This window comes from Myotis daubentonii, chromosome 4, assembly GCF_963259705.1.
Source record: "Myotis daubentonii chromosome 4, mMyoDau2.1, whole genome shotgun sequence".
Classification (NCBI taxonomy): domain Eukaryota; kingdom Metazoa; phylum Chordata; class Mammalia; order Chiroptera; family Vespertilionidae; genus Myotis; species Myotis daubentonii.
The window spans coordinates 6,283,059-6,309,969 of record NC_081843.1 but is presented as its reverse complement, the minus strand read 5'-3'; the positions used below and the strand labels follow the sequence as shown (position 1 = coordinate 6,309,969).

The 26,911-nt window shown below is 43.4% G+C and overlaps 1 protein-coding gene across 2 annotated transcripts; it reads right to left on the bottom strand.

Moving 5' to 3' along the window:
* Window positions 1–781: 781 nt before the first annotated feature.
* DCTN5 (dynactin subunit 5) lies at window positions 782–26,900 on the bottom strand. 2 transcript variants are annotated; one of them, XM_059692096.1, is made up of 7 exons: window positions 26,743–26,809; window positions 25,670–25,738; window positions 23,008–23,578; window positions 13,986–14,104; window positions 9,795–9,906; window positions 5,858–5,960; window positions 782–3,320 (listed from the first exon to the last, which is right to left on the bottom strand). In XM_059692096.1, the coding sequence occupies exons 3-7, from the start codon at window positions 23,023–23,025 to the stop codon at window positions 3,223–3,225; spliced, it is 450 nt and encodes a 149-aa protein (XP_059548079.1). In that variant the 5' UTR covers window positions 23,026–23,578; window positions 25,670–25,738; window positions 26,743–26,809; the 3' UTR covers window positions 782–3,222. The 2 variants fall into 2 exon arrangements, with proteins under 2 accessions (XP_059548079.1, XP_059548078.1); XM_059692095.1 differs by lacking the exon at window positions 23,008–23,578 and having other exon boundaries at window positions 26,743–26,900.
* Between the last annotated feature and the right edge of the window lie 11 nt (window positions 26,901–26,911).

Below are 26,911 nucleotides of genomic sequence, written 5' to 3'. Positions count from 1 at the left end.
TGTTGACATATAATACCTCATTTCATCTGCACCAACCCTGTGGGGTGCCACTGGGATTCCCATTGTACAGCTCAGGACAGAGACTGAGTAACTCCCCAAGGCTCATATCTCATTGCCTCCCAAGCAGGTTTTTTCCAGGATTTGTTGGGTAAGACAATAAAATCCCCCCCCCCCCCTTTTTTTTTGCTTAAACTGGCTCAAGCTAGATTTGTCACTGATAACAAAGTGGTTCCAATTGGATTTTTATTTCAACTAGTTGTACATTCCCAGGGAGTGCCAACCGTATAGTACAGAATTTTCAGACACTATTAATGACTGAAAGCAAGATAATGCTCCTAAAACACCTGCTCGCATTTAACTACTCAGACCACAGGTGTAGCTACAAGACAGCAGGGCACAATGTAAGGAGACTATCTTCTCAGAGGAGACACTAGGCTTCCTGCCTGTGGCAGATATCGTTAGATGGTTCACCCCAAACCCATTCCCAATCCCCCTTCTCTTGCCTGCCTGACAAACCAAAACACTGGTTTTCTCAGCTTTCTGTACAGCCAGATGGCACATCTGGGGCAATGAAAGGTGTAACTGGGAAGGATTCCAGCACAGTAACTAGAAGTACGGACTATAGAGACAGAATGCCCAGGTTCACTGTCGCATGAGCTGCATAGATCTGGGCACTGGACTTAACCTCTGTTCCTTGGGGAGAAAAAGTGCACCGACCTCATGGTGGCTGTGGAGATGAGAGGAATTAACAAATGTAAAGAACTCAGTAGAGTACCTGGTATGTAGTAAACACTCTGTGTTAGCAATTGCTATTTTAATCACTAGTACATGCCAATATGGAGCAATTTCTAAAGTAGATTGTTGATTCAAAGCAGTGAGGTGCAGAACAGCACAGCTCATGTGTGATCGCATTTGTATGATCATGGAGGGGCCGGTGTGTGCACACATACACACCTGCTTGTGCAGATACAGGCTGCCTCTGCCAGGAGAGACCAGAGACTCCCCAGAGTGGTGGCCTCTGGGATTCTGGAGTGAGAAGACCTACTTCATTACATGGCCCTTCTTTCCTAACTGGACTGGACTTCTGGAATCATATACTTAAGTTAAAGATTTTTAAATTGTTTTTGTTTTAAAAGACTCAACCCTCTTCCCACTTTCTCTTAGTTTGCATTGTTCCCCAACAAAATGGAAGTCAAAAAATTATGGCTGTTATATTTCAATAAAGCTGGAAAAAATTACACAAGAAAATGGACAGTTAGTTGCATAAAGTGGTAAACTATCCAAAAACAGGCGGGATGGAAATCTGTTGGACATGCCCTGGAAGATTTCTCTAGTGAGCAACAGGTTATATTCTGCCAACTCTAAGATGTACCATTTTGTGGCACAAAAGGAGAAGGGAGCTGGAGGAGAGGCCAGGGTATGATGAAAAAACGTGCAATTATCACAAGCGGCTGGTACAGACAGGCGGCACAGCAGGTGTGCTCCAAGGGCAAGCTTGTCCCTTCTGAAGAGCCTGGGCTCTAGAGCCAGACAGACAGTGCTGTGGCTCCTGAGCCAGCCACTCCTTGTATTGGACCAAGTTACCTAATAGTCTCATCTGTAAAGTGAGAGGAACATCCACTTTACAGGGTCGGTGTGAGCAGCAAGCCTCCCAGCAGAAAGCAAAGTGCTCGAAGAATAGAGGTAGCCATATCGTTGGAGGGCAAGAGTGATCACCTTCAAATGAGTTGTTTGGTTGTCAATCTTTTAATGTACAAACATAAAAAAAAGACAAAGCAGAAAGCAGTTTTACATTGAATGAGGAGAGACAATTACATACAGCTACCAGCCCCACAGCCGGATATTGAATCACTACAGCACCTGCTAGACCTTAACTCCACAGCTGAACTGTTCCACCCTCACAGAAGAATCAGAGCACTAAGCAAGGCCAACATTCCCAGGCCTTCACTTCTCATCCTCCTTCTAAACCAAGAGGTCAGAGCAGATCTAGGGAGGGTTGCACTATTACCCAGGAGACAATAAGAATGGCACTGGCGACTTCCCTGACTGCTTGGGACTCTGTCACAGAGAGACTTTAAGAGGCCCCTGTGTATGCGGGTATTTTGGTCTGAATTGTAAGGTTTACAGCAAATACAGGGTGGGTCAAATGGTTCCAGGCCAGGGAACAATTGTCACAAATGTCATGTCTTCAGTGAAATAAGGCATATACTGCTACCCCCAAATACCCTGAGGCAAGGATGGCTGCCTGGCCAGTCCATCCACATGAGACTCAAACCTGGGACTTCGCAAAAATCAAATCTGGGTGCTGAGGGTCCTCCTAGTGAAAGCCAATGGCCCTACAACAGAATGCTAGAAAGTCTTTTCTTAGTCACCCTTGGTTAAAATGACAGTTCAGACCCTAGCCGGTTTGGCTCAGTGGATAGAGCATCGGCCTGCGGACTGAAGGGTCCCGGGTTTGATTCCAGTCAAGGGCACATGCCCCGTTGCAGGCTCGATCCCCAGTGGGGGGCGTGCAGGAGGCAACCGATCAATGATTATCTCTCATCATTGATGTTTCTATCTCTATCTCCCTCTCTCTTCCTCTCTGAAATCAATAAAAAAATTTTTTTTCCAAAAATGACAGTTCAGGTCATTTGGGAAAGCAGAGAAATATTAACCACCCCTCCTTTTATGTTTCAGTAGCCAATAGGAATCGGGGCCCTGAAAAGCCACAAACACTTCTTCTTCACGATTACGAGCAATTGCAGCAACTGGCCAAATGTGTTAGTGATAGGAAAGCTGGGAGCGACCCATGTGATGGGTCTCACAGCGGGGAATTCATGGCCACAGCAGCACACTGGCTTCATGACTGCCATGCTGGACAGAGTGCCTGCTCTGCAGCCTGTCTCAGCAGTACCCAGCCATCCACAGGACCGAGTGGGAGTGCTACGAACAGGTGAGTCTGTGTCCCACAGATAATGGTATGAAGTGACTGTTAATAGGTACGGTTTAAGCAGAACTTTTGGAGACAACTCCTCCAGATGGTCTATTATTAAAGTCTTAAGAGCTCAGAGCCGAGGATGATTGAGAAATTCAGAAGAATTAAACAGAAAACCCAACAACAATAAAAAAGGATGGGTAGAAGGTGTCAAAGACATAAGAGCTCTTTGTAGATGCTGACTGGCTCACTTTGTCCCCAAGTTCATCTTAGAGCTCAAGCGAATTCAACATGAGACAGACACATTAGACCTGAGTCAGGGGCAAAAACTTCTGGTAGTAGCTCTTGGTGACGTCAATCATCAGCTCCTGGGTACATTCTGGAAGCTCCCCCGAGAAGAGTCCTGGGGAAAGAAAGACCTGATCACCATGGAGAGCCAGGAAGGCCTGCAGCTCTGAGTCCCCGTTTAAACCCCTAGGGAGCCTTTTCTTTAGTCAAAATTCTAGGTTTTCCATCTTTGGTGCTAACAGAATACTTCCACTGACCACCTTCTAGATGATAAGAATGTTTATGTGTGAGGAAATAAATAAATAAAACGGAGAAATCTATTCCAAGTAAAAGAGCTTAGCACATTATTGCATGATCTGAAGTTAAGGCAACTCTGACTACATCAGAGGTTGTTCCAGACATGGACTGGTCCATCCCTTGGATTCTGGTGTGACACCTCCTGGGCAAGTCAGGGTGAGCATTCTTGAGGTAAGAAACTGCCCTGCTAGTCATACAATGGAATGAATCCAACATGCACCAGACAAAATATGGGTCAGAGCCGGACAGAAATGTGCTATATGTAGGGAGATAAAAGATGGGTCTCAGACTGAAGAATATCCAGGAAAGAGGCATTGTGATAAGATACTTCCCATGTTCGTTTTATGTTGTTTCACAAATGCTAACCATCTAAATGCTCTGTTGGCAATCTCCATCTTTAATAAGAGACATAGGGTTTCAGGAAAACTGGCACTTGTGTTCGTAACCAGCTACGATGGGCTATTACACTTGACCTTAGCCAAAAGGCCGAGCAGCAATAAGATGGGCTATTCAATTATTTGCATAATCTGCCTGGCCTGGGGGCCTCTGAGTTCTTGGTTCCTGACCCAGACTCTTTCTGTATGTATGATTTGCCTCTCAATTTGTTCCATGACTCAGATTCATGGTGTGGAGCCCTCCTTGACTTCTGCCATCAGCCCTAAGTTGGTTTAAGGACCTTCAATAAGTTAAAAGACATTAGGAGATTTCTCTAGCAATGTACTTCCTTTTTTTTTCTTTTTAAGAGAGAGGAAGGGAAGGAAACAGGGTGAGAGAAGAGAAGAGAAGAGAAGAGAAGAGAAGAGAAGAGAAGAGAAGAGAAGAGGAAATAAAACATCAATGTGAGAAACAAACACTTATCAGTTGCCTCCTGTACACGCCCAGAATGGAGATTGAATCCACAACCTAGGAATGTGTCCTGACTGGGAATCAAACCCACAACCTTTTGGTGTATGGGACAACACTCCAACCAACTGAGCCACCCGGCCAGGGCACAATGTACTTCTCACCTCAGATGAGATGTTTATCTGACAATCTGACCTAGCACTGGCTGAGATCAATGAGACTTTTTCTCAGTGGAACCCTATATGGGGAGAATTACTAAAGATGTCTCCTCCTCCTCTGCAAAAGCAGAGACGCATGAAATAACAGAATGGCCAATTTCCACCCCAAAGAATCTGGGTGGACGATGTTGTCCATCTTTGAAACTCATATTCAATATCTGAGTAATGAGACTGTTTAAACTGGAAAAACAATTAAGCCACCCACTAGCAGATATCCATCTATGAATTTGTGATGTGCCTGTGTATACGGCATAGAATTTCAATTATGTAAACATGCATAAGACATAACTGTTGCCCTGGCCAGTTTGGCTCAGTGGACAGAGTGTCAGCCTGCAGACTGAAGGGTCCCGGGTTCGATTCCATCAAGCACACATGTCTGGATTGCGGGATTGATTCCCAGTGCAGGGCATGCAGGAGGCAGCCGATCAATGATTCTCTCTCATCATTGATGTTTCTATCTTTCCCTCTTCCTTCCCCTCTGAAATCAATTATATATATATTAAAAAAAGAAATGATGCGTAGGGTGGGGGAAATATGAGGTTCCATTTTCCTTTGATTTCAGTGTTTTCCAAGCTTTCTAAAGGTACTTTCTAAAACAAGCATGTATTACTTGTTTCCTCACATGCTGTGTAATCAGGAACTCTTATCTCAAGAGGGTTTTTACCTACGAGCATTGTCAGGCAAGGTTGAGAGGGGACGCAGTTACTTCTCTCAGCTGTCTAGAGTTGTCACTGGTATTAGACCATGCTGTATGTTCACTTTTCAATTTGGACATTCCTGGGCAGGGCAGGAAGTGTAAGTTCAAATCACCAACCAATGTGCGCATAAGGCCGTAGTTAGAATTCTCTGGAGAGACTTCCTTTTCCCATGTAGCCGCCCAGGCCAAGAGAGACATGCCTCTCTCTGTTCTTCCTGTGCTGGTGACAGACTTGCTCTACATCAACTTTTATTGAGGGAAACCCTCCAAGAGGCCCTCTGCCATGTGTGGATGCAAGGCTCTCTCTCTTCCCCACACAGTATCCACCCTCAGCCACTCCTTTCTGAAGACAGCGTCAACTGAAGCGTGCTCCCAGTGTCCACTCCGTTTCCTCTTTACTTCTGACCCATGAGAATGTCCTTATCCAACTAAGCATTTAAAAGGATACCTGTAATATTGTAAACAGCATTCTCACGTACTTCGTACTAGAATAATTTTTAAGTCAGCTAGACTAACATACTGTCAGAGACAGAAATTGCCTGCATGGCTTTTGTGAAGAAAAATCAACGAGTTTTCATAATCAGTACTGACGGTTACCTGGGCAGCCTGAGAAGACAGTGAATGGTGGGACCACCGTTTCTGGGGGTAGTACTGTGTTGTCAAGAATTTTGCAGCAGTCTTTCAACACACACCGGCGCCCCTGAAATTACAATATTATTAACAGGAAATAGATCAGGAAATACGAATAAACATGGATGGCTATTTTATATTTTCTTCATCTGTGATATCTTACAATAGCCAGGGATAGTGACAAGAGGCTTGGCCACAGTTCCCTGCTTCAGATGGTACCTGACAAGCAAGAGGAGGTAGGAATATAAGTGTGAGTGTGAGTGTGAGTGTGAGAGTGTGTGTGTGTGTGTGTGTGTGTGTGTGTGTGTGGTGGGGGTGGGGGGGAGCACATTTCAGCTGGAGGTTATATGCTGGGGACAATCCAGGTTATCTTAAGCATGACAGACTATATGACATTCAGTCTTCTAAGAGTTCTGTTTAATTTTTTTTTCTTTTTTTAATTTAGTGGACATCTGTTTTGCTTGCTCAACCTCTGTTCCCCTTTCCTCTGGTAACAGAACCTGTATTTCTGTTGGGAACTACCCCTATGCCCAGCTCAGCCCATGTGCTTCCATTTCCATCCCACACTCTAAACCCCAAGCTGGCCACAGAGACTGGTCTAGAGCAGTGGTCACCAACCTGTCGGACCTCACGGACCACCAGTGGTCCACGGATCACCGGTTGGCAACCGCTGGTCTAGAGAATTGGCATTTGAGCCAAAAACCAGTCTGATGAATCTCAACATCAGGATTCTGCTGGGAGCACTGGGGGGAAAAGCTCTTCTCAACGAAGTTTCCAAAGGATGGGACAGAAACAGGAGCGCTATCTTGTTTTCATGAGGAAAGACCCTGACCGAGAGGCTCGCACAGAAAAACAGAAAAGGGAAGGAGTCTGATTCTCACTTCTTCACTCGAAGTCCTAGAGCCACTTATGCAGGAAATTAGAATCCACTTCTACACTAATGATCGTATTAGTCCATTCATCTGTTTGAAGGTGTAGGCTGAGCCTTATGTCTGACTTTATCCACGGCCACCAATTTTCCATTGCCATCACCCATGGCATTCTGAGGGTAAGAGAAGACGTCTGGGAGAGCTATCTGTTCCATGGGTTAAGGGTAAGGAGAGGCTCTGAAAACAGTTTAGAGGTGCGCCTCAGGCTACTTGCTATAAGTTTTGTTCTGTACCAACTTATGTTTACATCACCAGGGCCTATAATTCACTGTGTGAATTACCAAAGAATATGAAAGATACTTTCATTTAGTTGTGACCAAATTTTCCCCATTATTAAATACCCAAATATACCCAAATCGGATACTTTTTCAAGAATTAACAGATAGATTGCCAAATGAACTTTTTTTTTTACCTCTAACGCACTTATATTTCTAAGGTCCGAATTTCTTAAGTGTCTACTAAGTTGTCTCTAGCTTTGTGGACAATAGTTTTGGCAATACTTGGCAACATCTTTAGCTCAGAAGCAAGTCATTACTGCAGCTATTCATCCTCCTTGCAAAGTTCTCTTCCATGAACTCCCTGATATTGGCAATTTCAAAATCCAGCTGGTGACCAGCTCCCTCATAATTTCCCAATGACTCCAAGGTGCTATCTTAGCTCCTAATAACTCAGACTAAGCACATGGAGCCCTGAATAACAGACAAGAGAACGTGCTATGTAAGGCACGATACATTCACATACAGAGATCTGTGCACAGTGGGCCCTGACAAAGAAGAACAAGGGCCCTGGCTGGTTTGGCTCAGTGGATAGAGCATCGGCCTGTGGACTAAAGGGTCCCGGGTTCGATTCTGATCAAGGGCACATGCGCGGGTATGGACTTGACCCCTAGTAAAGGGCGTTCAGGAGGCAGCCGATTGATGATTCTCTCTCATCATTGATGTTTCTATCTCCCTCTCTCTTACTCTCTGAAATCAATCAATCAATCAATCAATCAATATATATATACACACACACACACACATATATATATAAGAGAGAGAGATGTAACAAAACAAAACAAGAGGAACACGGATCTTCTGTGTACCACCAGCCTGCTTTGTCCACTGGTTGACCATTCTGCCCACTCAGAGAAATGATGTTCATTTTGATTTCAGAGCTTTCTGGGTAAAAAGATCAATTAGATATCAGCAAAATTAAAAAAAAAAAATGTAGGTACTTCTTAGGCATAATGAATTGGCAATAGTGGAGAAGGCTAACATCTAAAACTACTTCTTTTTCTTTCCTGGAGAATTTTCCTGAAGGGGTTAAGAAGTGCATGCTGCTAGCATTAAGCTACCTCTATCTCCTGATGCAAGTTATTCAGCATCTCTGAGCCTTTGTGTCATCTGTGAAATAGGACATAAAACCAACCTGCAGGGATGCTGTCAGGATCAGAGTGGTAAATGCACAGCTCACAGCACAACAGTGCCTGTTAATACTGCCTGTTGGACTTTTCCCGCTGGCATCCGGGCAATTTTGATTTAATACCTAAAACTTCACGTGGATGCTATAGGAAGGACCTGTGTGTCAGGAGACAAGCCAGACTCTTTTAAAAGATTCTCACATTACTTGAGAATCTGTAAAGGTTCAGCAAACGAGGACAGTGCTACCACTACTGAACAATGACTGTGAAATGACAGTCACTTGATACACTGAAAAGTGACCCGCGAAGCAGTGCACCTGACAACGGGACTAGACTTCCCCAGGCCTGGGACTAGCATCTGGCCATGAACCTTTCAAATGTCTGCTGCAGGGCTAAAGGACAGGCTGAAGGACTAAGCTGCTACGCTGAGGTCTTCTTGGCCACAGGACATACCAGGAAACCCAGCTGAGGCTTGGAAAGCCAGCTTCTGTCAACGGGACGTGGGACAGGCTGGATTTCACTATCTGCCCCCTTCCTTCCACAGCAGGCCAGGTCTCTAACGCTAAGCACTCTGGAGGAACATACCTAGCAAAACAACCACGTCCCTGATTCTGAGTAACAGGTCAGGTTGGAATGCTCCTCGCAGCAAGGGCTTCTCCCCTGCACGGTGCCTGTGGCTCCTGGAACGTTAACTGCACAGCTGTTACGAGTTTTCTGATACTCCAGGATCAGTCTCATCCAGAGCGGAGAGCCAGCTCGGTATTATTAGGAGCAGCCATTTAAAAATATGAAAAAGTATTGGCTTTTCCTAGAATCTGGTCTGAAGTACAAATTTAAAGTGGAGGAAACATTTTCCCTAAACAGTTTGGCTCTGATCATTAACATTCTTATAAATCCTGCCTGAAATCAAGCTCCCCATCTGTGAAATGCCAAGAAACCCGAGTGGGACCAAACAAACTGACGCCAAGTCTCCTGGGACCAGATCCTACGGTTCCGCTGAGCAAGGTGCTCCCATGCACCCTCAACTACCTGCAGTTCCCCTGAAGTCATGTCCTGTGGTGACTCTGAGCCTTACACATGCCAGCCTCTTAACCGAAATGCCCATCCTCCTCTCGTCTATGAGCCAGTTTTACCTCACCCTTCACTCACCCCTCACCCCACCAGACAGTAAGATCCCTGAGGTAAGGCAACAGGTAGGACATATAGCAGCATGACCATTCATACCACCTGGATTCAAATCCCAGCTCTACTTAATAGCCTCATCAACCCTATAGTATCTAAGATCTTCAGTCTTACTGCAAACAGGGATAACAGCAGCACCTACAACACCCTTGGATGATTGTGAGGAGTAAATGAAAAAATTAAAGGAACGTCTTTAACATCACAGGGAAGAGGTTCAATAAAGATCAGCCATGATCGTGAATGCCTAGGAAAGAGCTCCAAATGCAGTAATAATGCCAGCAGACCAGAAGCTACTTCTGCCTTGTCTGGCCACAGAAGCAGAGGCCACTGATGGGAGGGACAGGAGCCAGAGGGCAGTGAGGCTGCTTAGTCACCAAGTCACCATACTCACAATCACACAGTTCTTGCCAACATGAACGTAAGAGCCAATCTGAGCCGCGTTGACCACACAATCTTCCTCAATAAAAACGTGGTCCCCAATATGTAAAGGGAAGAATGCAACCCTATAGGGAAAAAAGACGAACAAAGGTCAAGGTGAGGTATTTCTGGTCAAGGCTTATAAAACTATAGATACTAATCTCAAGTTCATCATCTTGTCTTATTAAAACTGTTCCTAGCAAGGAAGGAATCCTCAGGCTAGAGAAATTCTATAATTTCCCCAGTATTTTGTCAGAGATGGCAAATTTAAATTTCAAACTTTATACCACTATATTCTATATAAATTTTCCTACTAGCTCAATATCAGAAATATTAGAGCAAGAAAACAGCAAGGCAGAAGGGGCAAGATATTCTAAGCTAAAGGCACTGGCACCAAATAAAAATGAGTGCCTGTGTGCTCATTCCTGCTTCCTTTGAAAAGGTTCACAGATCACATTTTTAATAATCCTATATAATAAAGAGCTAATATGCTAATTAGATCAAATAGCCGAACGACCTTCCGGATGAAGCCTGGGCTGCGAGGGCTGAGCCCCTTGCATGAATTTTGTGCATCGGGCCTCTAGTCTGCTCTGTAATATGCCAGGGACTGACATCAGGTTTGTGGGATATAAATGCTAGCACCCAACAATCTGAAAATGGATATAGTCCTTCATTTTGTTGAGTGCCTACTATATGTCAGACTCTATGCTAGGAATTGGGGATACAATGGCAAAGATAAAAAATGCAACCCTGCCCACAAGGCACATACAATAAAGAGAAGAAACGAAATTAAATAAGTGATTATACAGCAAGTAATTAGTTACAACTGAGGAAATGCTACAGAGGAAAACTACCATGACATGTGAGAATATAACAAGGAATGGAGCTTCGGTAAAAGTTTAATTGAAAGTAACACAGATAAGCCAGGACTTGGATGGGAGTAGGTGTCAGTAGGCTTTCTGAGGGCTCTAACTGCTCTCATTCTCCAGGTCTCCTACAGTGTCCCGGACAGTGCTTTTGTGGTCATATTTACAAGTAATTTCAGTACCTTCGGATGGAAAATATTTGGACTGGAATGAACATAAAGTAGGTGGATGCTCATTGGCTCTTTCCAGCCCTGAGTTCTATTCTGTCACGAGTTATTTTGTCAGAGATGGCAACTATATATATATATATTTAGAAAGCAATGGCAAATTTAAATACTCTTTAAATTTTCCTGAATTCACATTTTTAGTCTGTATACCTTGTGCGGCAATAAAGTCCCTGATCTCATCATAGTTTACAGCAGTACCATTAGTTCTTTAATCTTAAGTTAAAAATTCCAAACTGTATTCCATTATCAGGTTCTGGGACATGCATATGCGTGGGACAAAATCCCTATCACCTCCTGTTCAGGTATTGTTGCTATTTATACTTTCATATTTCTATATTTCTCACGTGGACCATTCTTATTTACACATCTCTCCACTCACCAACAAACTCTACAATATGCCACACTCTGTGCGAGGAGTTGGGATGACAATGGCAAGGATAAGCACTGCAATGTTCGTTCTCAATGCTTTCCTTGGACCATATCTAGCCCAGTAATGCTTTTAGCAGGAACTGGAGTCAACACCTCTAGCAGAGTATCGGCCACTACACAAAATCACAAAAGGGTACCTACCACAAGGTTTTCTGGTTTCCCCCAATAGCCTTCTGAGATAATGAGCGAATAATTTCTTGTGAATGTTTTAGAGTGACTCCCTACTCCAATCCCCATATATCTTGGAAAGCCTGGAGCCCAACATCATTATGGGAGATGCAGGATTATCCCTGCATGATTCACTCCTAGGAATTAAAGTTAGTCTGAGTTAGCTGCTCTCTTCCCTGTTCCCACCTTACTTTGTTCAGACCCATGTGACAGGACTATCACATTACATAGTAGTGATCACATTATATAATAGCTATGTGTTTATGTAAATACTAGTGTCCTGGTGCATGGATTCATGCACATTGAGAGGAAATTAATTAGAAGAAATATTTTAATATTGCTATTCGCCCTTTCTCTATAATAGGAGTGTCAACCAAATTCATGATCGACAATGACAAATCGAAACACACATGTGCAATTGGTGCCAGTGAGAGCTTTATATGTATCACGCATGCGGGAGTGAACTTAGCCATACACACACACACACACACATATATATACACACACTCATATATAATAAACTTCCTTAGACCTGCTCTCTGATGTAGCTAAACTTTTTCCAGCCCAGTGAAGCACCCCAACTTCTCTTTCAGGTAATTGTCAGCAACACAGCAGTAAATATCAACACAAAGCAGATCATTATTGTAGATCACACAGGGAGAACAAATGGTAAAATATTTAACTGCAGCAGTGTTTGACTATATTCTGCACAGTGAGAAAACCTGAAGTCGTTTTCAAGTTCCACCATTTCTTACTTCTTTTCAGTCGGGTCAAGTTTCTAAGCTTTCTAAATCTCCGTTTTCTGGCTAATGAAAAGAAAATAGGATTCCATGGAGTCTCCTAGCTACCTGCTCCAGGACTTCTGTGAGGATCAAATGAGATGAGGCATGTGAAAACGCATCACAGACATTTGGTTACAGTGTAAAATGTGTGCACCTGGCTATAAAGCAAGTCGTGTTCCTTGGCTGAAGAAACTGCAAGGAGGCTAGTCACTAGGGAGAGGAAGCCGGGTGTTGCTACATGACGTCATTACCCGGTGCCCACAGCGACTTTTTCTGGGCTGGGGCACCGGGGCTGTGGGCCGCATTTTGCACCATGGGGTCTTGGCAGTGTTGGCTGCGATTTGGTGGGGTGTCGCTCCCAGGTGGTGGCAGGGCCTGTGTCCCACTTGGGGGAAGCCGAGTGTTGGTTTGTCAGCGCCAGGTCCGTGGTGCCATGTATTTTTAAATGGCCAGTGCATGTCATGGCAGCTTCTGCGTAGAGTGTCTGCCCCCTGTTGGTCAGTGCGCATCATAGCTACTGGTCAGACGGATGGACACTTAACCTTTTATATATATAGATTTCTACCACTAGGTTTGAAGAACCTTGAGGTAGGCCTTCGCCAGGTAGCTCAGTTGGTTAGAGTATCATCCTGATACGCCAAGGTTATGGGTTCAATCCCTAGTCAGGGCATATACAAGAATCAACCAATGAATACATAACTACATGGAACAACAAATCAATGTTTCTCTCTCTCTCTCTTCCTCTCTCTCTCTAAACATACATACACACATACACACACACACACACACACACACACACACACACACACACAAAACCTTGAGGCAGGAATGCTATTTTATCCATCTTTATATGCCCTGCTTAGAACTTAGTGACTGGCATAAGGAAAGTATTCAATAAATGCTTGCTGAATTACTGGATGAAATGGAGATGTCACATGTAGGAACCAGGAGAATAAATTAGCTAAGGAGAAGGGAAACAAAGAGAATGCCACCATGTGGGTAGAGTGGCCAGTTTTCCTGCCCTGTCCATGTCCTTCTTGGACACTCCTTATTCCTACTGTGAGATCAGCGGACCTGAGTTGACCTGCCCTCAGGTCACAGCTATTAGACCAGGGGTGAACAGTTAACTCATACTGAGCCAATCAATCCCCTCTCCCATGAACTTTAAATAAGACCTAAGATCTCTAGTTGGTATCTGCTGGAAGTCTGAATGGAGAAATGATATAAAGGAGGGGCTGCAGTAGCAAAGCCAGCTCCAGGAGGAAAGGGGAAAGACAATCCGAGGAAGAGGGGAGGGAAACGGAAGTGCAGAGAGTACAGATCAATACAAAGTATCATTTTGGAGACAGAGATACTAGATATACAGAATATTGTCTTGATTCTGGCAAGGTGACTACTTTGGGGTTCTAGTTCCTCATAAGGCTCGGCCCCTTTTTCTACCCTTAGGTTCCATCAAATATGCCTGTGTCTGTTTAATAAGAACCCCCTTTGCTTTTGCCAGATTAAGTGGATTCTGTTTCTGACAACCAACCGACCAACCATCAACTAGACTAGGATGACCACCACCAGAATTCTTACTCAGCATCTCCAACAACAGCATAGACCCATTCCTTGCACCACAATCAACACATGGAGAACACCACCATTAGCAGCAGCTTGCCCAAGACTGAAACAAGATAATTAAGTTACATACCCTTTGCTGAATTTCTTGAACGGTGGCCTTATGACACTCCGACTTTTCACAACACAATGACGTCCAACTCTTACATTTGCCAGATCCCCTCGGATAATACAGTCATTCATCACAATGGTCTATAAAACAAAGCACACTTAAAAATTATCAACATAGATGAAAACATAATAACAAAAAGAGCAGGTAACAAGACCCTGACTGAGAATTGTGGTGTGATCTACTGCAAGCATGGCAAACTCATGGTGCACGCTGCGTTTAAATAACGAGTTTGGCCACAAGTTTGACATGCTTGATCGTCTGAGTCTAATGTTCTACTTAAAGGTATAACTTGTAAGATTAAGACCTTCTTTGGAGCCTGATTTGAACAAACCAATTGCAAAAAAATATCTTGAAATACAGGAAAGACTAAACGTGGACTGAGGATTAGATGATATCAGGGAATTACTAATTTTTTTTAAACTTGTAAGAGAATTGCCCTTATAACACTGACTGCATGGTTTGCTATTAAAGTTCCGTCTCTGTGGCCTTTTTTTGAGCCATGGACAGTGACTTTTATCTGCATTATTACATGCGTGCGTCACAAGGGTAAGTTCAGCTCAATGGGAAATTGAGATATGCCAATGACAGCAATTACAAAAATGTCATGATCAGAAAAGAGGCTTATGTACATAAAGTGTGAGGGAGGAACTGAAGAGAATTGCTGACAGTGAAATTACCAAAGAGAATGATGTTGTGGCCTCCCGCAACCGAGTGGGCTGGCAGGAGCTTGAATTCATTATTGGAGATGAACACAATTCTTTCATATCAAAAATTGGTTTTGTTGCCTAGCCAGCATGGCTCAGTGGTTGAGCATCGACCTATGAACCAGGAGATCATGGTTTGATTCCTGGTCAGGGCACCTGCCTGGGTTGCAGGTTCAATCCACCATGGGGGGCATGCAGAAAGCAACCAATCAATGACTCTCTCCCATCATTGATGTTTCTATCCCTCTCTCCCTCTCCCTTCCTCTCCGAAATAAATTTTAAAATATATTTTAAAATATTGGTTCCCTTATTCATGTCAATCAATCCAAGGACCCAAAAGACTTAAGAGTATTTTATTATCTTGACCGGGACCTAAAGTGTTTGGTCTTCAGTCTTATTGTATTACACTTCAAGATTAGAATGAATATTGGTGTGGAAACAAGGGTGGTAAGAATAGCAGTTTTTAATTACCACTATCAGGAAATTTTTGTGTAGATCAGGCCAATATTTTTTATAAACTATAAGTGATTGTCTTTTTTATTTAAAAAAATACTTTTATTGATTTGAGAGAGGAAGGGATAGGGAGAGATAGAAACATCAATGATGAGAGAGAATCATTGATCAGCTGCTCCTGCACGCCCCCTACTGGGGATCAAGCCCACAACCTGGGCACGTGCTCTGATTGGGAATCAAACTATGATCTCCTGGTTCATAGGTTGACGCTCAACCACTGAGACACGCCAGTTGGGCAGTAAGTGATTGTCTTTAATAAATACATAACAAAATGCAATTTTTGATCAACTGAAGGACTTGTATGCATGCATATAAGCATAACCAATGGACATAAGACACTGGGGGTTAGGGGAGGCCAGGGGATTGTCAAGGGTGGGGGAAAAAAAAGGACACATATGTAATACCCTTTGTAATACTTTAAGCAATAAAACAAAAAAAACAGAACTTAAAAAAATGCAATTTTTATTGTTTTATACATATCTGAATGTGTGCAAAAAACCTCACAACTGAGTTAATCTGGAGAACCAAGATGGCGGCATAGGTTAACGCCGGAGTTTGCTGCCTTGAACAACTACTTCAAAAGTGAAACCAAAAAACGGAAGGGACATCACCCAGAACCACAGGAACGCTGGCTGAGTGGAAGTCCTACAACTAGGAGGAAAGAGAAACGCACACGGACACTCAGAGGAGGCGCAGTGCTGAAGTCAAATTCTGAGGTGCGGAGTGCGCGGAGCGGGCTGGCGGCGGTTGGCGTTTTCAATCGGGAGGGAGTCGCAGACTCGGAGCTCCAGATACAGGCGAGTCTTTAGGGACCCAGACTCAAACAGGAGAAGCGGGCCTGTCTGGCTTCGGTCAGAGCGAGTGCAGCTTTCTCTCCGAGCTTTGCAGCGGGTGCTGGGACTCAGAGAGGCAGAGCCCCTGGGGACAGGACTGAGACCCGCCATAACTGCTCTCTCCGGCCCACCCTGTTGATCCTGTGCGACCCGCCCCGCCCAAGCCCTGCACAGAGGCATTTGCCGGATAGCCTCAGGCAAAGGCTAGATTAGCACCTCCCTAGAGGACAGAAGTTCTCTCACTGCTGACACAGCTGATTCTCATAGCCACTTGGCCTGGAGGTCAAACCCTCCCTGGAATTAGCTACAACAATCAAGATTTAACTATAAGACTGCGAACAAAGACCACTAGGGGGTGCACCAAGGAAGCATAACAAAATGCGGAGACAAAGAAACAGGACAAAATTGTCAATGGAAGAAATAGAGTTCAGAACCACACTTTTAAGGTCTCTCAAGAACTGTTTAGAAGCTGCCGATAAACTTAATGAGCTCTACACAAAAACTAATAAGACCCTCGATCTTATATTGGGGAACCAACTAGAAATTAAGCATACACGGACTGAAATAACGAATATTATACAGACGCCCGACAGCAGACCAGAGGAGCGCAAGAATCAAGTCAATGATTTGAAATGCGAGGAAGCAAAAAACATCCAACTGGAAAAGCAAAATGAAAAAAGAATCCAAAAATGCGAGGATAGTGTAAGGAGCCTCTGGGACAGCTTCAAGCGTACCAACATCAGAATTATAGGGGTGCCAGAAGATGAGAGAGAGCAAGATATTGAAAACCTATTTGAAGAAATAATGACAGAAAACTTCCCCCACCTGGTGAAAGAAATGGACTTACAGGTCCAAGAAGCGCGGAGAACCCCAAACAAAAGGAATCCAAAGAGGACCACACCAAGACACATCATAATTAAAATGCCAAGAGCAAAAGATAAAGAGAGAATCTTAAAAACAGCAAGAGAAAGAAACTCAGTTACCTACAAGGGAATACCCATACGATTGTCAGCTGATTTCTCAACAGAAACTTTGCAGGCCAGAAGGGAGTGGCAAGAAATATTCAAAGTGATGAATACCAAGAACCTACAACCAAGATTACTTTATCCAGCAAAGCTATCATTCAGAATTGAAGGTCAGATAAAGAGCTTCACAGATAAGGAAAAGCTAAAGGAGTTCATCACCACCAAACCAGGATTATATGAAATGCTGAAAGGTATCCTTTAAGAAGAGGAAGAGGAAGAAAAAGCTAAAGATACAAATTATGAACAACAAATATGCATCTATCAACAAGTGAATCTAAGAATCAAGTGAATAAATAATCTGATGAACAGAATGAACTGTTGATTATAATAGAATCAGGGACCTAGAAAGGGAATGGACTGACTATTCTTGGGGGGGGAAAGGGGTGTGGGAGATGTGGGAAGAGACTGGACAAAAATCGTGCACCTATGGATGAGGACAGTGGGTGGGGAGTGAGGGCGGAGGGTGGGGCGGGAACTGGGAGGAGGGGAGTTATGGAGGTGAAAAAAAGAGGAACAAATGTAATAATCTGAACAATAAAGATTTAATTAAAAAAAAAAAAAAAAAAAAACCTCACAACTGCTTCTAGCTGAAGATGTTCCCCTTTTATCACAGCTTTCCCCAGAACAGCCTTTGACTAGGCCTCCCTGAATGAACAAACATTTACTGGGAACACCTGGAGTAGACCTAGTTTATGCACCTCCTTGGATTTACTCACAGCCACGCCATGGCTGCTTGCTCAACAAGAGTCCTGGCGGCTCCTGACTTTGCCTTATCTGGTAGCACAACTACCTCCAACTTCATGCTCCCAGAGGGGGACTCAGTGTGGTTCTGGTAGCTCTCCCAATGTCTGGACTCAGATTAAGTGCTACTCTGCAGGCTTCCCCAGAGATTGCCCAGAGGGGTTGAATAACACAAACCAGAAATTTGGGGGAACTAATGCCCCATACTTGGTAAAGAGTAGGTATTCTTGAAATGTCTGTTGAATAAATAAATGAATGGGGTTAAAAAAAGTGTATATGGCTGGGATTGCAGCTGGAAAAGTAAACAAGGCACCAGATCATGAGGAATTACATATGCTGAGCATAGAAACTTGGACTTTTTTCCTAGAGGAAATAAGGAATCAATGAAGATATTAGCCGACAATTGGAACAAGTGAATGTTCATTTTAGAAATATTACTCTTGAAGAAGTCTAGAATCTGAATGGAGGAGGGAAAACTCCTCACTGTAGGGAAAATAACCCTTAGATGACTACAGTGGATGAAGGTAAAAAGAGATAATGAGCCTTATCTAAGTTAATAGCTGGGCTGAGGAAAAGCAATAAACTAGAAGTACAGGAATCTGACCAAGCCTCTAGATCCGTGGTCGGCAAGCTGCGGCTCGCGGGCCACACGCGGCTCTTTGGCCCCTTAAGTGTGGCTCTTCCTAAGCCTTAGGAGCACCCTAATTAAGTTAATAACAATGTACCCACCTATATAGTTTAAGTTTTAAAAATTTGGCTCTCAAAAGAAATTTCAATCGTTGTACTGTTGATATTTGGCTCTGTTGACTAATGAGTTTGCTAACCACCAAATTGGTAGATCTAACTACCAATTTACAGGGAGGAGGGGGCAATGTAAATACAAACAGTTAAATTCAGAAGATTGGAAATTCTACAGAAGAGTGATCCAATTTCCTCAATATAAGATGGCATGGGGAGCCCTGGCCGGTGTTGCTCCCTGGTTAGAGCGTCAGCCCCCATACCGAAGAGTCACAGGTTCAATTCCTGGTCAAGGGCACATACCTATGTTGCAGGTTCCATCCCTAGCCCAGTTGGGGTGCATCTGGGAAGGCAACCAATTGATGTCTCACATCTATCTTTCTTTTTTTTCTCCCTTCCCTTCCCTTCCCTTCCCTTCCCTTCCCTTCCCTTCCCTTCCCTTCCCTTCCCTTCCCTTCCCTTCCCTTCCCTTCCCTTCCCTTCCCTTCCCTTCCCTTCCCTTCCCTTCCCTTCCCTTCCCTTCCCTTCCCTTCCCTTCCCTTCCCTTCCCTTCCCTTCCCTTCCCTTCCCTTCCCTTCCCTTCCCTTCCCTTCCCTTCCCTTCCCTTCCCTTCCCTTCCCTTCCCTTCCCTTCCCTTCCCTTCCCTTCCCTTCCCTTCCCTTCCCTTCCCTTCCCTTCCCTTCCCTTCCCTTCCCTTCCCTTCCCTTCCCTTCCCTTCCCTTCCCTTCCCTTCCCTTCCCTTCCCTTCCCTTCCCTTCCCTTCCCTTCCCTTCCCTTCCCTTCCCTTCCCTTCCCTTCCCTTCCCTTCCCTTCCCTTCCCTTCCCTTCCCTTCCCTTCCCTTCCCTTCCCTTCCCTTCCCTTCCCTTCCCTTCCCTTCCCTTCCCTTCCCTTCCCTTCCCTTCCCTTCCCTTCCCTTCCCTTCCCTTCCCTTCCCTTCCCTTCCCTTCCCTTCCCTTCCCTTCCCTTCCCTTCCCTTCCCTTCCCTTCCCTTCCCTTCCCTTCCCTTCCCTTCCCTTCCCTTCCCTTCCCTTCCCTTCCCTTCCCTTCCCTTCCCTTCCCTTCCCTTCCCTTCCCTTCCCTTCCCTTCCCTTCCCTTCCCTTCCCTTCCCTTCCCTTCCCTTCCCTTCCCTTCCCTTCCCTTCCCTTCCCTTCCCTTCCCTTCCCTTCCCTTCCCTTCCCTTCCCTTCCCTTCCCTTCCCTTCCCTTCCCTTCCCTTCCCTTCCCTTCCCTTCCCTTCCCTTCCCTTCCCTTCCCTTCCCTTCCCTTCCCTTCCCTTCCCTTCCCTTCCCTTCCCTTCCCTTCCCTTCCCTTCCCTTCCCTTCCCTTCCCTTCCCTTCCCTTCCCTTCCCTTCCCTTCCCTTCCCTTCCCTTCCCTTCCCTTCCCTTCCCTTCCCTTCCCTTCCCTTCCCTTCCCTTCCCTTCCCTTCCCTTCCCTTCCCTTCTTCTTTCTTTCTTTCTTTCTTTCTTTCCCTCTCTCCCTCTCCCTCTCCCTCTCCCTCTCCCTCTCCCTCTCCCTCTCCCTCTCCCTCTCCCTCTCTCTCCCTCCCTTCTGCTCTCTAAAATATCCTCAGGTGAGGGGGGGGAAATGGCATGGGGAAAAGAAGGGGTTGGAAGGGGGTAGAGAAAAAGAACAGTGACAAATTAGAAACTTAAGAGACATAGTAACCAAACACAGTGTGTACTTGACCTTGTTTGGATCCTGTTTTAAAGAAACCAAATGTAAAAAGACATCTTAAGATATTAGAAAGACTGACCGTGGACTGAGGATTAGATATTAGGAAATTACTGTGTTTTTGAAAAAAATTATAAGGATATTATACTATTTAAAGTCTTTAAATATGAATGATACATATTCAAAGTATTTATGGGTGAAATACTACGATGCTTTAAAATACTACAGGTCAGCTCCCCATCCCAGTCAAAATATGTTTGGGGCCGGAACCGGTTTGGCTCAGTGGATAGAGCGTCGGCCTGCGGACTGAAAGGTCCCAGGTTCGATTCCGGTCAAGGGCATGTACCTGGGTTGCGGGCACATCCCCAGTAGGAGATGTGCAGGAGGCAGCTGATCGATGTTTCTCTCTCATCGATGTTTCTAACTCTCTATCTCTCTCCCTTCCGCTCTGTAAAAAATCAATAAAATATATTTTAAAAAAAAAAAAAAAAGAAAGAAAAAAAAATATGTTTGGGAAATGATAATGTCAGAATATCGCTAATTGTAGAAGCTGGTGAATTTATTATAGGGTCTCTCTACTTTTGTCTTAAAAGTTCCATAATAGCCCTAACCGGTTTGGCTCAGTGGATAGAGCGTCAGCCTGGGGACTGAAGGGTCCCAGGTTCAATTCTGGTCAAGGGCATGTACCTTGGTTGCGGGCACATCTCCCTTCCTCTCACTAAAAAATCAATAAAATATGTAAAACAAATATATAAATATATATATTTGTATATGTAAATATATATATATATAAAAGAGTGCAACTGAAGAAGAGAAGTGATTCAAAATAGAGGCAACAGTGTGTTAAAATGAAAGGAGGTGCCTATAAGACCCTTACAGGGAAGAAATGGTACTAAAGCAGAGTTCACTGCACTCAACAAGGGAAAAGGCAGAGGTGGAAGTTGGAGGCCCAAGGATAGCACCCGGAAACCTGTTTTGTGTCGCCCAGACAACATTTTTTATCATTTAAATTAACTGCTATTACTTGAAAAGTGGAACATTTTGCATTTTTAAAAATCCAGATTTCAATTTCTTTTGGGAAAATCAGAAGCTCTGGAAATATAAGCGTATTTTCTCACTTGAAACAATCAGCTTGGGTTTAACTAGGACATGTATTGTCCCAAGTCACCAGGCCCCACAACACTACTGTTTACACCCAGTCTTTATATGTGTGTGTGTATTGATTTATTTCAGAGAGGAAGGGAGAGGGAGAGATAGAATCATCAATGATGAGAGAGAATCATTGATCGGCTGCCTCCTGCACACCCTCCACCAGGGATGGAGCCTGCAACTTGAGCTTGTGCCCTGACGGGAATTGAACCATGACCTCCTGGTTCATAGGTCAATGCTCAACCACTGAGCCAGCGACACCCAGTCTTTTTACTCATTTTATCCCTGTCTACTGCAGGTGCTGTGACACCTGATATAAAGGCTCAGAAAAACAGAAGTGTCAAAGTTCGCAAAGGGACAAGAGCTAGAAACATACATGGATTGTTCATAATAGCAAAATTGGAAACAAAATAACTAGTTATCCACCAACAAGTGAGGGGAAAAAATGGAATTGTACCCAGCAGTGAAAATGCACAAACCACATGAATCTTAGAAACAACAGTGTCATATTAAATGTTTTCTATTGTCATTATTATAATTATATGTTTAAAAAGTCACAGAAAACCAAGTAATGCTAAACAATTTATATAGGTGTCCCAAAAAAATGTATACACATTGTAACAGCTGATTCTATTGCATATTGAAAATAAAATGTATTTTAATAAATACTGCCTTTATAATTATTCAAAATGTGTATACATTTTTTGGGACACCCTGTATTACTTAGGGATGCATATGTTTGTGGTAAAACATTTTTTTTAAATAAAGAATTTAGCCCGGCTGGTGTGACTCAGTGTTTGAGCACTGAACTATGCATTAAGGGGTTGCTGGTTCAATTACATGCCCAAGTTACGGCTCGATCTCCGGTGGGGAGCATACAGGAGGCAGCTGATTGATGTTTCTCTCTCGTCGATGTTTCTATTTCTCTCTCCCTCTCCCTCTCCTTTCCTCTCTCTGTAAAATCATTGAAAACATATTTAAAAAATAAACAAATAAATAAAATAAAGAATTTCTGTAAGACAAAGTTCAAGATAGTAATTTCCTCTTGGAAGGAGGCAGAAGTAAGGAATGGGAGAGGAAGACAAAGGTAGCACTGTATTACATGTTACAGTTCTGCATTTGGATGGTGGGTTCCTGGTATCTATTTAATTTTTATACTTTATAACAACATATTACATATTACTCTCTGTGTGTGCCAAATAAAACATCTTTTTAAAAAGAAACAGATGGGCCAAACAACCAAAACAATCTTGAAAAAGGACAAAGTTGGAGGACTCATACTTTCTGATTACAAAATTACTGCAAAGCCACAACAACCAAAACAGTATGGTATTGACATAGAACAGACATATCAACCAATGGAGCAAAACTGAGAGTCAACAAAGAAACCATGCATCTACGGCCAATTGATTTTCTAACATGATGCCAAGACCAAAATGGCACTCAGACAACTGGATTTCCACATTCCAAAAGAATGAATTAGGACCCCCTATATCAAAAATTAATTCAAAATGCATCACTGAGCCCTAGCTCATTTTTCTCAGTGATTACAGTGTTGTCCCTTGGACTGAAAGGTCCCAGGTTCAATTCTTGTGAAGGGCACGTACCTCGGTTGCAGGCTTCATCCTCAGCCCCAGTAGGAGCAAGGGGGAGGCAACCAATAGATGTGTCTCTCTCACATCAATGTCTCTCTGTCTCTCCCCCTCCCTTCCACTCTCTTTAAAAATTAATGGAAGAAATATTCTAGGGTGAGAATTAACAACAAAACAAACCAAAAAAAAAAAAATGCATCAACAACCTAAACACAAGTGCTAAAACCAAAAAACTATTAGAAAAAAATATAAGAGTAAATCTTGTGATCTTGGGTATGGGATTCTTAGATATGATAGCAAAACCTTGAGCAAAAGAAAAAAAAAAATAGATAAATTTGACTTCATCATAATTAAAAACTTTTGTGCATCAAAGAGCATCATCAAGAAAGTGAAAAGAGCCCTGGCCAGTGTGGCTCAGTTGGTTGGGCATCGTCCTGTGCACCAGGAGGTTGCTGGTTCAATTCCCTGTCAAGGGCACTTGCCTAGGTTGTGGATTCAATCTCCAATAGGCAGCTGATCAATATTGCACTCTCACATTGATATTTCTCTCTCCCTTTTCCTTCCTCTCTCTCTAAAAATCAATAAACTGCAAAAAAGAAAGTGAAAAGATAATCTCAGAATGGTAGGATTTATTTGCAATCATATATCTGATAAAGACTTAATATGCAGAATATATAAAGAACTCCTATAACCCAACAACAAAAAGACAACACAATTTTTAAATGGGCAAAGTACTGAATAGATATTTCCCAAAGAAGATATACAAATGGCCAATAAGCACATTAAAAGATGTTCATCATCACTAGTTATTAGGGAAATGCAAATCAAGAACTACAATGAGATACCATTCATACCCACATCCAAATAACGAAAAATTACAAGTGTTAGTGAAGATGTGAAGAAACTGGTACTCTATTGCATTGTGGTGGAAATGTAAAATGGGTCAGCCCTTTTGGAAAATAGTTACAAAGTCACAAAACTAAACACAGAATTACCACATGGCCCAGCCAGTGTGGCTCAGAGGTTGAGCGTCAACCCAAGAACCAAGAGGTCACCAGTTTTTGTTTTAAATATATTTTTATTGATTTCAGAGAGGAAGGGAGAGGGAGCGATATAAACATCAATGATGAGAGAATCATTGATCGGCTGCCTCCTGCACACCCCCTACTGGGGATCGAGCCTGCAACTTGGGCATGTGCCCTTGACTGGAATCGAACCCAGGACCCTTCAGTCCACAGGCCAATGCTCTCTATCCACTGAGCCAAACCAGCTAGGGCGAGGTCACCAGTTTGATTCCCGGTCAAGACACATGCCCAGGTTGTGGGCTCAATCCCCAGTAGAGGTGTGTACAGAAGGCAGCCGATCAATGACGTTCCTCTTTCATCGATGTTTCTCTCTCTCTATCCTGCTCCCTTCCTCTCAAATAAGTAAATAAATAAATAGTTTATCTTTAAAAAAAGAATTACCACATGACCCAGCAATCCGAGTCCTAGATACATACCCAAAAAAACTGAGAACAGCTACTGGGGATTGAGCCCGAAACCCAGGCACGTGCCCTGACTGGGAATGGAACCATGACTTCCTGGTTCATAAGTCGATGTTCAATCACTGAGCTACGGGGGCTGAGCACAGAAAATGTTTTATAATTAGCTGAAGGATTTCCAAATGAGTAAGATGAAGTTAATAGAATTTCCTATTTCTGTGCTAACCAGTGTGTCTATAATTACTAATTATATCTATTTACTGAACTATATTTCCTTTCCATTAAATCTCAAATGGATATGATGCGCTAATGGACATACAAATTTTATCTTTACTAAAAATATTTGTGATCTCTTGGTTACAGTTATAGACTATTTTCCCTCTGGAGGTTAGAGGTGTAACATTTCAAGGAATATTTAGTATTCCAGATGGCAGGAGACACAGACTTCAATGTTTATTAATCTCAAATGCGTCTTGCTATTTTCTATGGTTCTTAAATGTTCTAATATTATCTTCAAGTTTATTTTAAAAAAATTTTAATCCTCCCCTGAAGATATTTTTCCATTAATTTTTTGAGGGAGTAGAAAACAGAGGGAAAGACAGGGCCCAGGTCAGGGAGGAACCTGTAACCAAGGTACATGCCCTTGACCAGATCAAACCCAGGACCCTTCCACTGAGCCAAATTGGCTAGGGCTATCTTCAAGTTTATATTTATCTCTCTGCCATTTTGATTTATTCAGACTGAAGATTTTGAGCCTTTCATATTCCATTTACAAACTGGTCTTAAATTGTACTATTTTTCCAAATTCTCACATTAATTCTAAGTGTTTCAGTTAGGACTGAATCAATAATTATTATCAAACAGATAAATATATTAGTATTACTTTAGTTTCTGCACTAAAACATTTTGTTACATATTTATGTTTTGTGTCCAGTATTTCAATCTTGGGTAATACTTTTAGTTGTGGGTGCCACTGTATCATTTCCTGGCATAAAAGGAAAAAGGCTTTTTGTTGCCTCCTTTTATTGAACCTCTTTTGTATTTAATAGATCCAATCTGGAGAATTAAAAGAGAGAATTTTTAAATATACAGCAATAAATGGGAAATGTGGCAACATTTTATCTGCCCTGCTGATGTAATAATTTGTGAAAAGAAAGCAAAGGTATGCATCCAGGGGGTGGCTTTGTCGCTTACCTTGCCATTGAGAACGATGTTCTGACTTCCGCACAACACCGACTGGCGACTAACTTTGTTCCCAGAGGCCTAAAAGGAAACAGCAGGGAATGAGGGGGGGCAAGCTGCGTGGGTTTTGAGATAGAGGTTTCCGTCAAGGAAGTTCGCACTGGAGAGAAAGGCTTGAAATTCTACAAGGAATGAGTCCAGAATTTCAATGAAGCAAGGGTGGACTAGGGAACGAGGGATTCAAAGAACAGATGCAGAATTTCGATGTGGGAGGTCTATAGCTTAGTGCAGCGGTTCTCAACCTGTGAGTCGAGACTCCTTTGAGGGTCGAAAGATCCTTTCACAGGGGTCGCCTAAGGCCATCGGAAAACACATATATAATTACATATTGTTTTTGTGATTAATCACTATGCTTTAATTATGTTCAACTTGTAACAATGAAAATACATCCTGCATATCAGATATTTACATGATGATTCATAACAGTAGCAAAATTACAGTTACGAAGTAGCAACAAAAATAATGTTATGGTTGGGGGTCACCACAACATGAGGAACTCTATTAAAGGGTCCCGGCATTAGGAAGGTTGAGAACCACTGGCCTAGGGGCACCAGAGACGTGGATTCAAGCCCCAATTCTATCTCCCAATTTTAAAGCCCTAGCCCCAGGGTAATGATTTCACCAGTATCACAGAGTTGGGAGAGTCAATGAAAAACAAAATAAGAGTAGTAACGTTGATTGAGCCACTTACACACATCATATATTGACTATAAAGAGCTTAACAGTCTTTAGCACATAATAATCAATTACGACAGGTTCCTTTTTAAAAGCCCGAAGTCTGGAGCTGTAATTAATATTAGGATGGACGAGACCTGCCCTGCCTTCTATAAAGCATTTTGTCTTCACGAGGAAACCGGGATTCAATGAAAAAGCCTAAACTGGCCATTTACGGAATAAATAAGGCCAGACCTATACACGCCCATAAACGCCACAGGGACCGGGGTGGGGCAGGGACAAGAGGGGGGCACCGGCCCCAAGGGACCCCGGCCGGGAGAGGGACGCGCCGATGTGCGGACACCGCGCACCGTCTCGATGTACTCGGACTTGTTGTAGAGCAGCTCGCCCAACTCCATGGCCACCAAGTCCTCCAAGCAGCTCGGGCTCCAGCCAAACCCTGTCCGCCGCTCAGTCCGCCGGGGATGCCGGGGATGCCGGAACTTCCGGCGAGCGCTGCACTTCCGCTCCCAGGCTGCC

Bases quoted from the DNA above. Each gene is read 5' to 3' on its own strand.
- DCTN5 (XM_059692095.1), bottom strand. From the start codon at position 26,790: ATGGAGTTGGGCGAGCTGCTCTACAACAAGTCCGAGTACATCGAGACG. The intron at 5,961-9,794 runs GTGAGTATGGTG...TTGTAATTTCAG, and splicing joins TTGGCAAGAACTGTGTGATT to GGGCGCCGGTGTGTGTTGAA. The intron at 3,321-5,857 runs GTAACCGTCAGT...TTCTTTCCCCAG, and splicing joins TGTCTTCTCAGGCTGCCCAG to GACTCTTCTCGGGGGAGCTT.